Source organism: Platalea leucorodia, assembly GCF_965183815.1.
Source record: "Platalea leucorodia genome assembly, chromosome: 20".
In the NCBI taxonomy this organism is placed as follows: domain Eukaryota; kingdom Metazoa; phylum Chordata; class Aves; order Pelecaniformes; family Threskiornithidae; genus Platalea; species Platalea leucorodia.
Genome location: NC_138842.1, coordinates 8,778,786 through 8,793,323, shown reverse-complemented (window position 1 = coordinate 8,793,323; position 14,538 = coordinate 8,778,786). Strand labels below are relative to the sequence as shown.

Sequence of the window (14,538 nt, the reverse complement as noted above, 5' to 3'; positions counted from 1 at the left end):
GGTTCCTTTGACAATACTCTTTATTTGATTAAAGACTTGGTATGCTCTGTGTACACTGGAATGTGCTCTAGTCCCTAGGCCAGGATGGTACGGGGTTACAAAAGGGGGGAGCTCGCCTCGGCTTCAGTATTACCCTCCAACACATTTAAGAAAAAAAGAAAAAGAAAGCTCCATGGATGCTTGAACTAACCTCGACTCCATTTTAAAATCATACAGACGAGCGACTCCCGCACACGACCGAGTTACTAGGATTCGTCACCTACTTCGCTAGGGAAGGGGGTTTGCTCGCCCGCCCTCCCAGGACAGGGATCAGGGCCGACTTCCCCTCGGGTGCTGCCGACGGAGGAGAGACCACGAACTTCTTTGGCAGAGGACCCCACGGGACCCAAAACGCGCTCGCTCCCACAGAAGGGCTCTCCCGGGAGCACGGCACGCTTGTTTTTAGGGCATTTTCCTTCCATCTGCATGCTCGGGAGGTACGGCAGCAGCTGCTGCGCCCCCCTGCAGACCTCGCCGGTGGCCAGCGAAGCTGTTAGCCGCAGGCCCCGCGTCAAGAGGGCGAGATGAGTTTTGAGGGGAGCGCAGCTCTGTGAGATGAGGCAAATAACGCTCGTGGGGAGGAACGGCTCTGGGACAGCAGACCCCCCGCTGGGGTGCCGCTCACGCTCCCGTCAGCCCCCACGTTTTCTGGAAACCAGCGTTTCCTTCTCCTCCATCCGCCAGCGCCGAGAAAGAACAGGAGTTTGGGACAGGTCCCGACACACAGGCCGAGTAACTCGGTCTCCACGGCTGCTTGCGCCAAGGCAGGCAAAGCCTTCAACCTCCCAAGACACCGAAAGGGCCGCAGGAAGGACAGGCAGCTGGTTCTAAACAAACTAAACCGCCTCCAACGCCTGGCCCAGGAGCAGCTGCAGCAGACAGGGAGCCCGTGCGCGGGACAGTCCCTTCCGGACGCTCTCCCCCCCGCAGCAGGAGCTCGAGCATCCGGAGCCGCAGCCTGCGCTACCTCGCGGCCCTCTCCGAGCCAGAGGGGCAAGCCCAGGCGTAGGCACGGCAGGGCTGGAGAGAGCAGGAACCGTGCGGGGCAAAAGGACCGAAGCCCCGACTCCCTCATCCCCACCCCACGCCCCTGCCACAATCCCCCCGCCGTGGGCACCGAGGCCAACTCGCTCCGCTTCTACCAGACGGAAGGGTCCAGAGAAGCAAGGCGCCCCCGCGCACGTTATCTTAATGCTTGCTTTCACCAATGGAAACGAGAGTTGAAGGCCGAGGAGAAATTAAAATGGCAGCACCAACGGCGGAACAGCGCGTGAGGCTTCGGAAAGGAAGAGAACGATGTCTGGTAGGCTCCGGGGCTGAGCTCCGGTCGTCTTCAGGGGAGAAGGGGACGTGTCAAAGCCAGGTTCTCTGCGGAGATCTTGCTTTTCTGCCGGTCGGTAAAAATCTGCCAAAGAAATTTGTAGCCTTTTCCCCCATGAGCACGTCAGTTCTCTGCCAAAAATGTCTGTGACCCAGGAACGCTGCAGATGGCAGACAGAGCCACATGTCTTAGCAGAGAGGGGGCTGCGGCGTTCCCAACATTCAGAATAAGCTTCGGCCTCTTTTTTTTTTTTTTTTTAATTTAAAAATTTCTTCCTTTGTGATTCCCCACGGCTGGCGTTACAGGATTTCGTACTTGTCCACCAGGAAGGTGGTTTCAGTGGAAAACCTTACAGGGCTGTTCCCGTCTACCTGGGTCACTTTGGTAACCTGCGGAGACAAGGCGCACGGTTAGCTCAGCATCGAACGCCGCTCCCCCCGCAGCTACGCGGCGCTTTCTGACGCTGGGGTGGTCACGAGGACAGGATTCACCCAGAGCTTTCGAACCCCAAGTCAACCCTGAAAGAAAGATCTTTGTTCTCAGGAAACCTGAAAACGGGAATGATTTTCTGCGGTAACTGTGCCTCTGCCAAAAGCGGCCTGCGAGGAGTTAAGCGGCTGTTGCTAGCTACAGTTCAGCGGGGACAGACAGACAGACGGTCATATGCCGAGAAGTGTCTTGGCTTGGAAGGCCTCACTAACAAAGTCTGAGGGGAATTAATGATCACTCAGAGACACGAAGGCACAACCGAAACTGCAGGCAAGCTCTGGGAAGCTGCCGTTGCCAGTGCTGCCTGCTCCCAAATCCAGCTAAGGCAGAGGCAACTGAATGCCGATGCCCAAGCCTTCGCTCAGCGGGACAGCGGGGCCCACACACCGCAGCGCGGCTGCGGATTTCAGCCAGCGGGTAACTGAGGCAGCTTGAAAGAGGCAAGAGGGACACCACGCCTGCAGAGCACCGGCAGTGACCGTACCTGTATGTTGCAATAGTTCTTTTTGGAGACGAAGGAGACTTGCACTGGGAAGAAGTCGTTTGGCTGCCCTGCTATGCTGAACTCCAGGCTGCCGCTCTTGTTTTTGGCATCTATCACTGGCAGGCACCACTCGAGGAGATTTCTCCGGCTGTCGTGGCGATACTCGCCATCGATCTCCCCGATCACCGGGGCGCCGACACCAGACCTAGAGCAGGCAAGGAGAAGCCACGATAGCTTACCTGCACAGAGCTAAGGAAACGCTTGTCGAGCCCCTCGGTGTGGCCAGACTGCAAAGCGGAGAGGGGAAGGAACCGACGGGATCCAGGACGGCACTTGTTAGCGCTGCCCAGACAAGGGAAGTCACTTACGGCAAGGGGATGGCGATGATCACATCGTTCAGCTCTAGGCTCTCCTCTTGCAACTCGTATTCAATGTTAACATCACAACTGTTCCCGCTTTCTGACGGCCAGCAGTTAACTGAGGGCACAGAAACAGTACGCTGAACCACGCAGGCTTTCCACGTGGAACAGGCTCTCAAAAGACGATGCCCTTGGAAAAGCACAGCAAAGCCATCCCCAAGAAATTCCGACTTTAAAAGCTTTTTGTTTTCTTCAAGAGCGTTACAGAAAACGCACGCTGCTGAGAACAACAGGTACTATCCGATGGAAGACACTCGGTATCTCTGACACCTCACAACGTGCCGCGCTCCGGGCAGCCCGGCTGCCACGAGGCGGGCTACGAGCCGGCAGCCCACGGCTGAACCTCGGCCCCCGAGCCCCCAGGCGCACAGCGGCACTCACTCGTCAGTGGAATGAAGGACTCTTCCGTGGTCTGCAACCTCCACTTCAGCACGCCCACGTCGCTGTTAATAGGGAACGACTTCTCGGGGTTCTTCAAACCAATCTGCGATTCTGAGGTGAAGAGCTTCTTGTCCACGTTTGGGTGAGTCTGAAAGGGGAACACATGCCCAGGCTGTGACTCTAAGCCTAAGGAGAGAACGGGCGGGCTCTAGTAAGACAGGCCTACACAAGCCAGGGTATTTTCCTTGACAAAATACACATCGGTTTTGCTCCTTGCTCAGAAGCCCAGCCGGAGCACATCTCTTGATCAACCTGGGATTCCTTCCAGAAAACGCTGATCCGCTCAGAAGAACCCACACCGCCGCGATTTTCGCTTGCCGCTGTGCCAGAGACTCTAGCAAGGCACGTCCTGGGCTGACACCCAGAGAACAACAACTCTTAAAATCTCAAAGACCATCCTGAAGACCCATCGGGGACACTTCTCTTAAAGAAAAGACAACCTAATGCTGCTGGGAAGAACACCCTGAAACCACAAAAATACTACTTCCCTCAGCAACCTTAATGCATATACATGACAGCAGCCAAACTCCATTTAAATATCCTCCCTTCACAGCAGCAAGCGTAAGCAGCTTTTTAGAAGCCGAGGATTTCTGCAAGTTAACGTTCAAGTTACACTAGAAAGACAGGAGTCAGCACCGGGTTTGATCTCGCCTTCCACCTGAAGCGGCACATGTGGGAGCACAGTCAGGAACTCGCCTGTGAGACGCGCCGACAAGGAACCTACTAGCGTACAAGCAGACCTGCAGCCAGCTACGTATAGACAAGCTCTTGGCGAGGAGGAGGAGGAGGAGGAGGGAGCAAAAGAGCGTATCAAAGCAGCACGATCTCCAGGGCTCAGTAAGGTCACACAGAGATGGAGAAAGGGGAGGGCGTATCTCTAAGAATCTCCTGAGCTTCTATTCCTGACTGCAGTCACGGGCTCCGGCTCCAGGAATTGTCTCGGAGGCAGCAGGGAAAGGACACAAGCAGCCCCGAGAAGAAACGGCTTTCTAGGTAACAGATTCATTCTTCACGGGCACGGTAGCTTAATGCTAACACTCCCGCTCAACAACCAAAGCTCGCATCATATAAACAAGCACCAAGCAACACACCAGGCTGCTGCAAAGTCCAAGTGAGATCAGACGGCATGCCAACGCGCGTTACTGGACAGATAAGGCTCCGAGGGCAGGAGGATAAGCGCACGAGACTGGATCTCTCAAGTGACCTTCAACCTTTCGAGCATGAGCTGGCCCTGCATTTGTGCTGCGGTAACGTTTGCGGTGACTGCTCCCAGTTTCAATGCATTTGCTGAGGAGGCTCGGACAAGACTGCAGGACAGTAACACCCTCAAGTATTTCCAAGAGTTTGCCCTGGAGAGCAGCAAAGGCACGTTCAACAGCACGGGACACCGAGCAGGCTTTACCTGTAGCTGCACCCCCCTCTTGTCTTCATTTTCTACATGCAGGCGAATCCGTGCAAACTTTTCATCGGAAATGTGCAGCATGATCATGCCGTGCAGCTCCATGTTCTGCAACCCTCCGTCACGGCCACAAGTCAAGGAAATTTTCTCCTCTATTTTCATGTGCACACTAGATGGACAGAAAAAAAGCAGGCGTCTCAAGTCCTGTGCTTGGCGTCTTAACAGGCAAGATGAGAGATTAATGCCCAGCGAGGACAGGCTACGTGTAACGAGCAGGCGCTCCCACGAGCGCGATGGCCCCAAACCGAATAGCACGGATGGCACAGCGGACGCTAATGCTGCTCTGACAGGTTAACTTGGGGGCAGGCGGCTCCACAGATACGAGTCCGCAACGGATGGAAGCCCGGATAAACAGCAACGATTCGGCATCTCGACACGCTGCTCGCTCAAAACCCCTCTGCTGTACAGCAGCGTGGCTCACGGCACTAAAAGGTTCTGAACTGCTACGTGTAAAACGAGCCGTGAACGCTTCCATCCTAAGCCGCGATAAGGCAGGAACTCTTTGGGTCTGGGGAACAGGAAAAACGGCAGCTATTTTAACTGATATGAAGGCAAAACATGGGGAAAAAGGCACAGGAAAATTCCCAACCTCAGCTAAACACTGGCTGCACATCCCGTTTTAGTCAAGGCGATTCTGAATCAAACTAGCTATCTGCTTTTTTGCTGCTGTGCTTTCCGAGATTTTGCCCACCATCTTTTAAAATTAACAGCCTGGGTAAGCACACGGGACCCGAACGGCAGGAAAAAGCCTGTTCTGAAAACTCAAAAGGCAGGCTAGCTCACGAAGCAACGCACGCATCACAGAGAGAGCTGCGAGAAAACTGCTTTCAAAGCGAGGGCAACACCTACCTCTCCATGTTAACGGGAGGAGCAAGAACTTTGGCGGCTTCCGTAGAGCGCTTGCCTACGGAAGTCATGATATTTTCTCCTTCCGATTTCAGCTTGTCCACGAAGTTGTCCACCTCCTTCCCCTTAGCGCCAAGTTTCAAGGCTTTACTGGGACCTGAAGGCCTAAAGAAAAGGCACAAGAATCTGAAGGTGAGCTCATAGCAACAGATTCCTCCTTCCTCAGTTACCTTTGTGCTGTAACCCGACTATCCCAACGATACAGCGTTCACCCCTGCAGCCTTTTTTGGGGGGAGAACATGCGCGAAATCGACGATCCTACGTGTACGGTGCCAAGTTATAATTTAGATCTGGGTTCTGTTCTGAGTATTACCAGTAGCTCTTTTTCTCACACAAAATGAGAAGCCCATCGCCCATCAAAGACTCCAGGGAGGCTATGGGATGCTACTGTGGTACACAGCACAAACGCTCTCCGTGTTAAAAGAGGGGTCTCAAGAATATGCAACATATACCGGCCTACAAGCACCCGCAGTAAAGACTGAGGTCAACACACGCCGATCGGCAAAAGGCAGGACAATCTCTACCTGTACGGTAACCGAACGGGAGGGCTACACAGACAAAGAACCCGTGTTAGAGAGCCTTTATCTGGCCACGTGGTTTCAGCCGCTGCTGGCTCCAAGGAACAGTTGCTACCTACTGCACGCCTACCTGGCAGGCGCTGGTGCCACTTTGGGCTTCTCCGTTTCAATGATGGTCTCGGTGATCATGGCTGCCGTCGTGCCCCCAGACACGGCCGAGCTACCAAAGCCCCCAAAACCGGGTGCCTTTTTGCCCTGTCTCTCCGCGTCCCTCCTGGCCTGCTGCAACTCCTTCGCTTTACGGCGCATCTCAGCTTTTGCTTCGCGCTCCTGAGTCTGAAACAGAAGACAAGAGGCTGATAGGGCTTTGCAATCTCAATCTCAGTCTGCCCAGGAACCAAGTGCATTTGCTCGTAAACCCTTTGCAAGGGGTTTCCTTTTGGAAACCAGAGACGGGCATGTAGTTTACAGAAAAGCTAAGTAATTTTGTGACCCCTACCGAAGTGGAGTAACACCTTTGTACAAAAAAAGCAGCGCTTCCCCGACAGGGTGCCCCGCCATACCAGGCTTGCAGTTATTCCCGCTCACCTCTCGGACAGCTCGGAACACCTTTTCTTCATGCGAGTCCATCTCAGTGAAGGTGCGAATTTGCGCCAGGTTTACGTTTTCACGGTAGCCCAGGGCAACAATTTCATCAAAGGCAAAAATCAAGTCGAAGCAGTGCTCGGAGATCTCATTCTCCTCCAGAGCTCGACAATATTCAGGGATCTAGTTAGGGAGGGGAAAACGTCTTCAGTGAGTACTTGTATGAAGATGAAGTTTTGCCATTACTAGTTTTTCTGCACTAAAATACTTATACAACCTCTTAGCTTGGTTGTAACACTAACTTAGAGGAACCTCAACGCGCACTGAGGCCAGCGAATTTCCTGAAGAACCTTTGGCTGCGTGAAGACAGCTGCACAAACTCGCTGCTCAGAAATGCATGTAAAGTAGTGCTGTACTTCTAACAATCACCTGCTGTAACATCACGTTATTTTTAGAAGGAATATGGGTGTTACCTTAAGAATACAGAGAATACTTAATGCTAAATTTACAACTTTGTTCCTTTGGTCTCCCCAGCTGAACTGCAAACGAGGATTTTTTACGTGCAGTTCAAAAATACCACCCAAACTTGAAAGCTTAATTCGAGGTCAAGAGGCGGCTCTGGAAAATCAAGTTGCGAGGTGGAGGCAGATGGTGCTACAGCGCCAGCTCACCAACAGGTTCCCTTACAACGGCTGCTTCAGGCTACACACGTGCAAACTCTGTATTAAGTGACAGTTCCTTACCACTCTGGAGAAGAGTCGGAGTGTTTCTAAGTCTTCCAGGATGTTGCTGTTCTTGGTGGTGATCAGCACCATGTAGAGCTTCTCCATCGGCTGATAGACGTACCGCACGCTCTCCGTTTCCACAAAAGTGTGCTGCTTCCCCGTGTTCATCAGCTTCGGGAAAGCTGCCAGCAGCCCCTCGATGCGGGTCCGAGTCATCTCCACGAACTGCCGGGAGACGATGGCCTTTCCCGCCTTTGTGCAGACGGCTGCTGCCAACAGCACCTGCGGAGAAGGCGAGCACTGGTTAGCCGGGCCTCCCGCACCACGCAGCCTCGGCAAGCCCGGCGTGGCACAGCTGCCTCAAAGAAAGGACCGCCGTCCACTGGTTTTCCTTAAACGCGATTTCAAGCCTTTTTCTGTGACCAGCACCAGGAACTGAACTACTCAAAGAGCAGATCCACCTCGGCTTTTCCCTCTCCCCAGTCCGCTTTCTGTTCCTGTGTTATCCTGAATGAAAGCTCTCAGTGCTCCCGTCGGGCAGACGAGGCGAATCAGCCCGTTCCTACATACACAGAGGTGTGACAAACGCTTTAGGCGAGGCTCTGGGTTATTGAGTTTTCCATCAGCCCGGCCCCAGCTTGCAACTAATATAGGAACGTTTTAAAACGTGACATTTTTTCCCAACGCCACGTTTATGGTAGAGCCAGGTTAATAAAATAGGGACAGTTATATCAATCGCAGCACTTGGACGACTCTCCTGGGCATTTCGAAGATGTTATCACACCAACAATAAAAAGGTAGAAAGGCAATTGCCAGCCTACGCTTTCTCATTCTCTCAGACTACTGAGACTTCCTCCTCACATTTCTCTCTCCTAGATCAGCTTCTTAATTAACTTTGTCAGGATAAGGTAGTCTTAGGTCTTTTAAATGCCCAGCCGCTCTTATTAACAGCTGTCTAACAACGAGGCAAGCAGCAAAACCTCTCAAACACAGACCAATTTCAAGTCCCACCTCAGCCCCAGGTCGAGAGCGCCCTGTGCACAGGCCTTGCTAAGAGCGCCAGGCTCTTTCTGGACTGCCCTGGGGCTCTGCAGCTTGACAACTCGGGGACAAACATATCCTGAAGTACTCCCAGCTCAGAAATAAACTTTCCCTCTCTAAGTACTCAGAATGCGGTGCAAGAGAACCGGGTGGCAGCAAGGATCGTGAGCTCACAGTTCTGCTCTTTAACGGAGCAGTCTGTCAGCCTTTGCTGACTGAGACGGCCACCAAACGACGCTGTGGATGGGCAACCAGGCACAGGACGAGCTCGGGGAGGAAAGAGCTCACAGCCTTACGCTCTGCACCGACACGGGAGTAGCCGGCCATCGCCTGTGCCTAGCTGCACCCAACACTCGAGGGGACAGCCCTCACACCCCAAGCGACCTCTAAACCAAGCGTAACGCCGGGCACCCAGGGCTGCGGCCACCGGTTCCTCTGACGAAGAGGCACTGCGGCTCTGCAAGCGGCGCCCGGCGCGTCCTGCTCGCCCCCGCCGGCCGCCGCCCCCCACCCCGACTCCCCGGGCCGCAGAAGAACCTGCCACAGCGCTCGGCTCTGCCCCGCCAGGCCACGGGGCTCCGGCACCGGCCTGCGCGCGGGCCTGGGCGAGCGGCGGGCCTCCGAGCCGGGGCGAGGCGGGGAGGGGCCGGGGCCCCGGCGCGGCTTCCCCAAGCCCCGCTCTACCCTGCCGCGGCGAGCGGCAGGCCGCGGGCCGGCCCTTACCATGGCGGCGGCGGCGCTGGGCTCCGCGTCCCCTCGGGCAGCCCCACAAGATGGCGGCGCCGAGCCACGTCCCCAGCCGGAAGCGGCGTCACGCACGGCGCGCGGGGCGGGGCGGGGCGGCCCCGGCGGCGGACCGGCGGGCGGTGGCCGCCGCCCCGCCCGCCAGGGGGCGCCGCGGGGATGGCGCCGCTCTAGCCGGCCGGGGGCGAGCGAGGCGGGCGGGTCGCCATGGCGACGGCGGCGGCGCGGCGGCGGGGAGGCATGGCGGAGCGGCGGGGCCTGGAGGTGAGCGGGGCGCCGCGCCGCGCCGGGCCGGGCCGGGCCGGGCCGCCGCCTCACCGCGCCCCTCTGCCTAGACCCGCCTCGTCGAGAACCAGCCGTACGACGAGAGCCTGGAGCTGCCGGAGGCCGAGGAGGCGGGCGGCGCGGCGGGGAGGCCGACCGGGGCCCGCTCGCCGCGGGCGGGGGGCGCGGGCCGCCCCCGGGGCTCCCGCCGGCCGGGGCTGCCCGGGGCAGGCGGCGGCGGCGCCGATCGCAGCAGCGACGAGGAGGGCAGCGGCGGCAAGGTAGGCGCGGGCCCGGCGGCGGGCGGGGCGGGGCGGGGCGGGGCGGCCCGGTGAGGCCCGGTCCCTCTCGCCTAGGAGGAGGCGGCGGCCCGCTCGGCCCGCCCCGCCGCCCTCAGCGAGGACGAGGACGATGACAACTCGGAGGAGGAGGAGGATTCCTCCGAAAGCGACTCGGAGGACGACTCGGAGGAGCACGGGGCTGCGCTGGAGGGGTGAGCGGTGCTACCGGCCGGCGGAGCCGGTGCCCGGTGCCTACGGGCCCTCTGGGCTCCGCTGCCTTGCTCGTCGTACCGCGAGGGCGAGCGCAGTCGTGGGCGTCGGGACAGGCGGCTCCTTCCTCCTCGTACCCGGCTGGCCCGGGAAAGGTTCCGTGGTGTGAGGACCTGCAGCCGCCCCGGGCGGCCCCTCGGACAATCCCCGTGCTTTGCCGCACCAACGAAAGGCACAGCTGGGAACAACCGAAGGTGTCGGCCAGCTTCCTCTCTCGGCTTCAGCCCTGGCTGGCAGCGGACGCCCGAGAAAGAGAAGGAGCATCTCAAACGCATCATTCGTCTCTTGATAATCCTCCTCCTCTTCCACTCCAAACCCATTACTGAACCCCCTAGCCGTTGCCCTAATGCCCGCCTTTGTGCAGATCACTTATCCGCCTTGTGGCAGCCCCTAGACAAGTCCCTACAATCACAAGCAACTGTCCATCACCAAAGGGCTTTTTTTGGCTAGGAGGCCCAAGGCAAAACATGGCCCAGTAGTGGTGTTTGTGTGCAAGAAGGCTTTGTAAGAGAGGACTCACTACCTCGTGTTTTGAGCTTCCTTCGTGATTGTCTTGCACGGTTGGGTCCCGCTTCCCGCTTGTACGGAACCTACTGTAAGGTAATCTTTGCTTGTGTTTCTCTTCCTTTCTTTAGTGACTTCAATCTAGCAGACTACGACTACCTGCCAGTATCTTCTGAAATCAAGGAACTCTTTGAGTACATCAAGAGGTGAGCGGGAGGGGTTTTAGCCCTCTCTTGGCTCTCCTTTTGTCAGTTGGTGTGACAAGTCTTGCAGGACAGTTCACAGTCACCCACGCTGTGGTGGTGTTTTCTTGCCAGGTACACTCCCAAAACAATAGAGATCGAGCCCAAACTGCAGCCTTTTATTCCAGACTTTATTCCTGCAGTTGGAGACATCGACGCGTTCCTAAAGGTACAGTTGCTTCAGGTTCCTCTGTACGTCCCGCCGCACGAGCCGAAACAGAACGTGTCATCGGGGCGGGAGGGGCACCGGAGGCCGGCCCGTCCCCGCAGCGGCGCGCACCCTGGCCCTGCGCTGTCGGAGATCACGTTCTAGAGACCTGGGAAACTACACCCAGTAGTGGTTCGGTCACCTCTCAAACAGCACGTAGGTACTTTGGCGCGAGGGCTGCGTTTGCCCTTGTCCAACACCTCGTGCTTTTCAGGTAGCACTGTACTAACAACTCCTATTCAAGAGAGCGCGCCTACCAATTCCCTTTAGGGTCTGATTTTTAAACCGCAGGGAGGCTCTGTACAAAATAGCCCCAACTTTCCCCGCTTTGGACTCCCGTAGAAAACAGGGGCTCTGTTTATCCGCAGGTTCCCCGTCCCGATGGCAAGCCTGATAACCTTGGCCTGCTGGTCCTGGACGAGCCGTCGACCAAGCAGTCGGATCCCACCGTGCTCTCCCTTTGGCTGACGGAGAACTCCAAGCAGCACAACATCACAGTGAGCCGCAGAGAGGGAGGAGGCGCTTGCTGCGCACCGGCTGTAGCGAAAACATTGCGTTTTACTTTTGTCTATGCGACTATAGTGTCGCAGCACAACTGATAACTTGGCTTTAAAAGCAGGAAAACCAAACCTTTTTCTTTAACCCGTAGCTTTAAACTGCAATGGGTCTAAGCCTTGCTTCAGGCAAGTCTTGGTACAGGCTTTGGATCGGTTTCCTTCAGGTGAAGCTTTGTTTCCTTTTGGTTGTCCCTGCCTGGTTTTACTCCTCATTTTGTTTCCCAGCTGCTCTTCTGTCTGCAGAAATCAGTTGGTATAGTGCAACTAGGACAGAAAACGCATGGTTAATTGGGAGCAAACACCGGGTTTGCCAGAAAGCCCCCAAATGCCACAAAACATCCTTCTGGGTTTGTATTTCTGCTTTTAGCAGCAGATAAAAGTGAAGAGTTTGGAGAATGCAGAAAAGAACCCCAAAGCCATTGACAGCTGGATTGAAAGTATCAGCGAACTGCACCGCTGCAAACCTCCTGCCACGGTCCATTACACCAGGTGAGCCGTTACACCAGCTCTGCTTCACCCACGCTCGTACGGCGTAAGCTCGGGGCAGCGGGAGGCTGGTAGCAAAGTCTAGGAGCGCCGAGTAAAACTCTCAGAATATCGCCGAGGGGGAGAAGAGGTGCTGATTTTCAGGGTAGTCGTACCATGCCTGTGCGCAGGACCCTCGGTTTCCCTCTCTGCACTTCTCTTTCCCTACGTAACTTGAATTAGTTTAACAGCTAGCACACGGAACGTGGACTTGGCAAGCCGAGGCTTGTTTTGACGAATGAAAACGCCCACGTTGACCCTCGGCAGACGGGCAGCTCGCTCTCAGCTGGTTAGAATGGAGGCTGTCCCGTTTACAGCGGTCTGGCAGTAGGGAACCATTTCTGTTGCGTGTGATCCTGACATTCACGTTCTTTTCTTCCCTGGCAGGCCAATGCCCGACATCGAGACCCTCATGCAGGAATGGTCACCGGAATTTGAGGAGCTCTTGGGAAAGGTACGTTGTCCGAGCAATAAGTAGCTGGCTCAGTGCGTGGTGTTAGAAACCATCTTCCGTGAAAGCTGGGTTCCTGTTCCCTTCTGAGCTCTTTGCCTGCAGCCCAGCCCGTTCAGCTTTGTTCCTACTTACTGTTTCTCCCTTGCCGGAAGATGGGGGAGCAGCCTAATGCCGGAATTCCCGGCTGCTGCCCCGGCAGCCTCTGTGCTCGGCCTGAGGTCAGCGTGGGCTCCTGCCGTACGGGAGCAGAGCCCACAGCCCCGTCTGTTCCAGGTGGGCCTCCCGACTGCGGAGATGAACTGTGACCTGGCCGAATACATCGACATGATATGTGGTAAGCGGGGGAGACTCTGCTGAAGACGCAAGCCTGCTGCTGGCCTGGCACTGTCTCACTTAAAGCAGAGAGCTCTAGGTGCAGGCTCAGCCCAGAGCAGTCCAGATCGTTCTCCGCCACCTTCGGTAGGAAGCAGGCTCTTGTGCTGCAGGCGCCTGCGGTCTTTGCCGAGCGAAGGCCCAAGTAATCGGGGGCAGTGGGCCGCTCAGCCTTTACTTACGGCGCCCCGTGCAGGGCGGTGCGGCCCAGAGGCTCTCAGGCACTTCTGCTCTCGCTCGTAGCCATTCTGGACATCCCCGTGTACAAGAGTCGGATCCAGCCTCTGCACGTCCTCTTCTCCCTCTACTCGGAGTTCAAGAACTCGCAGGTGAGCGACTCCAGGCAGGCACCGCTCACCCAGCTGGAAGCGTTGCAAAGCTTCTCTCCTTACGTTGCTGTGGGTGTTTGTGAAGGGCTGGTAGGCCACGATAAAGGGGTCCAAAGAACGTTTTCTAAGCTGCTCGGTTCCCTCGTACCTCAACATTACACAAGGAGCCTTTGATGTGCCGCAGGGCTGGGATGCCGTGTCGGTTAACAGTCCAGCATAAGCCCAGAATGCTTTTCCCACCCAAGTCGGGGCGACTGCTGAGCGCCCAGCTCACACGGAGCAGAAGTGGCTTGGATTTTTCAGACGCACGTGTGTACTCCGACTAACGAGAGTTGAATCTTTGCACTAACGCGTTCTTTCCCCCGCAGCATTTCAAGCCCCTGGCTGATGGGAAGAAGGGCAGAAGCCCGCCACCCAACCCGCCTTCGCAAGCGGCAGACGCAGAAGTGTTAAGCTTTACTTGAAGCTTTGCGTTAAACCCTCATCTCCTGGATCAATGTCTGCCGCTGGACGTCGAGGCGTGACCAAAGCGGCCTGCGAAGCAACGCACAGCACTTCAAAGCCTCCCTGGTTTTACAGGTCCTGCTGAGCGGTTCTGCAGCCATAGAGTAGGACTTTACTCATCACGTTTATTGTGGCAGCTGCCTAATGGCTCCATTTTTTGACTTGTCCCCCAGCAGCTCAGCATTAAACCAGCTCTTCCCAACGACAGGCTTCCTGTGCCACAGACGCGGCGGAGCAGAGGCTCCTCGAGCGCACGCTACGAGTGCTGCAGCAAGTGGGAATAAATTCTGTGCTCAAACACAACACTCGCAGCTGCCCAGTGTGTTCCAAGGCCTGCTCTGGGGATCTCCCGTCTTCTCTGCCCCCTATTATTGAGCCCCTTTTTCCATTCTCAAGCCCCTTAGCTACCGCCGAGGCGAAATAAGCAGCGTGGCACCACACAAACGCTTGAGTTCAGTTTATTGCTGTTGGGAGGACTCTCTCCAGCCCCTGCCATGCTGCCTGCCCACCCGTCTGCCGCAGCTCTGGCAGGGGCAGAGAGGGTGACGGAGCGAGCAGGCCACGAACCTGCTAAAGCAAGGCTGGTGCTAGGTTTTACCCCGGGAGGAATCGCAGCGCTAGCAGCTTGGCAGAGTCTGGCTATAAACAGCTTTGCTGGGTTTTGATTATGACAGGCTATTTGTAAAGCACATGGGCTACGTAAAAACATGCCTTGGCTAACAGCGCAGCTACCGAGACCTGCGACGCGTAGCTTAACGTAAAGGCGGGTGCTGGTCGGCGCCTACCACCCAGCACAGCCTTCCCGGCAGCCTCAGCTGCGCTTCGCCAGAGGCTGGTACGTACCTGGTGCCGGGCAG

General features: G+C 56.4%; 2 protein-coding genes across 2 annotated transcripts; one reads left to right on the top strand and one right to left on the bottom strand.

Annotated features, from left to right (window-relative positions):
- Positions 1 to 2: 2 nt before the first annotated feature.
- Positions 3 to 9,223, bottom strand: ARCN1 (archain 1). The gene is made up of 10 exons (XM_082330826.1): positions 9,151 to 9,223; positions 7,405 to 7,668; positions 6,665 to 6,844; positions 6,207 to 6,412; positions 5,502 to 5,663; positions 4,596 to 4,761; positions 3,134 to 3,281; positions 2,702 to 2,810; positions 2,334 to 2,538; positions 3 to 1,749 (listed from the first exon to the last, which is right to left on the bottom strand). The coding sequence occupies exons 1-10, from the start codon at positions 9,151 to 9,153 to the stop codon at positions 1,660 to 1,662; spliced, it is 1,533 nt and encodes a 510-aa protein (XP_082186952.1). The 5' UTR covers positions 9,154 to 9,223; the 3' UTR covers positions 3 to 1,659.
- Positions 9,224 to 9,378: 155 nt separating this feature from the next.
- On the top strand, positions 9,379 to 13,954 carry IFT46 (intraflagellar transport 46; the record flags this gene model as incomplete). The annotated part of the gene is made up of 11 exons (XM_082330543.1): positions 9,379 to 9,393; positions 9,507 to 9,716; positions 9,792 to 9,928; positions 10,622 to 10,696; positions 10,808 to 10,901; positions 11,309 to 11,437; positions 11,868 to 11,986; positions 12,410 to 12,476; positions 12,750 to 12,810; positions 13,092 to 13,177; positions 13,546 to 13,954. The coding sequence occupies 11 exons, from the start codon at positions 9,379 to 9,381 to the stop codon at positions 13,639 to 13,641; spliced, it is 1,089 nt and encodes a 362-aa protein (XP_082186669.1). The 3' UTR covers positions 13,642 to 13,954.
- Positions 13,955 to 14,538: the final 584 nt, after the last annotated feature.

Excerpts from the sequence above, each read along its gene's own strand:
- ARCN1 (XM_082330826.1), bottom strand. Across the intron at positions 2,811-3,133 it reads GTCCTTCATTCCACTGACGA|TTAACTGCTGGCCGTCAGAA; the intron begins GTGAGTGCCGCT and ends CTGTGCCCTCAG. Across the intron at positions 1,750-2,333 it reads AGAACTATTGCAACATACAG|GTTACCAAAGTGACCCAGGT; the intron begins GTACGGTCACTG and ends TTGTCTCCGCAG.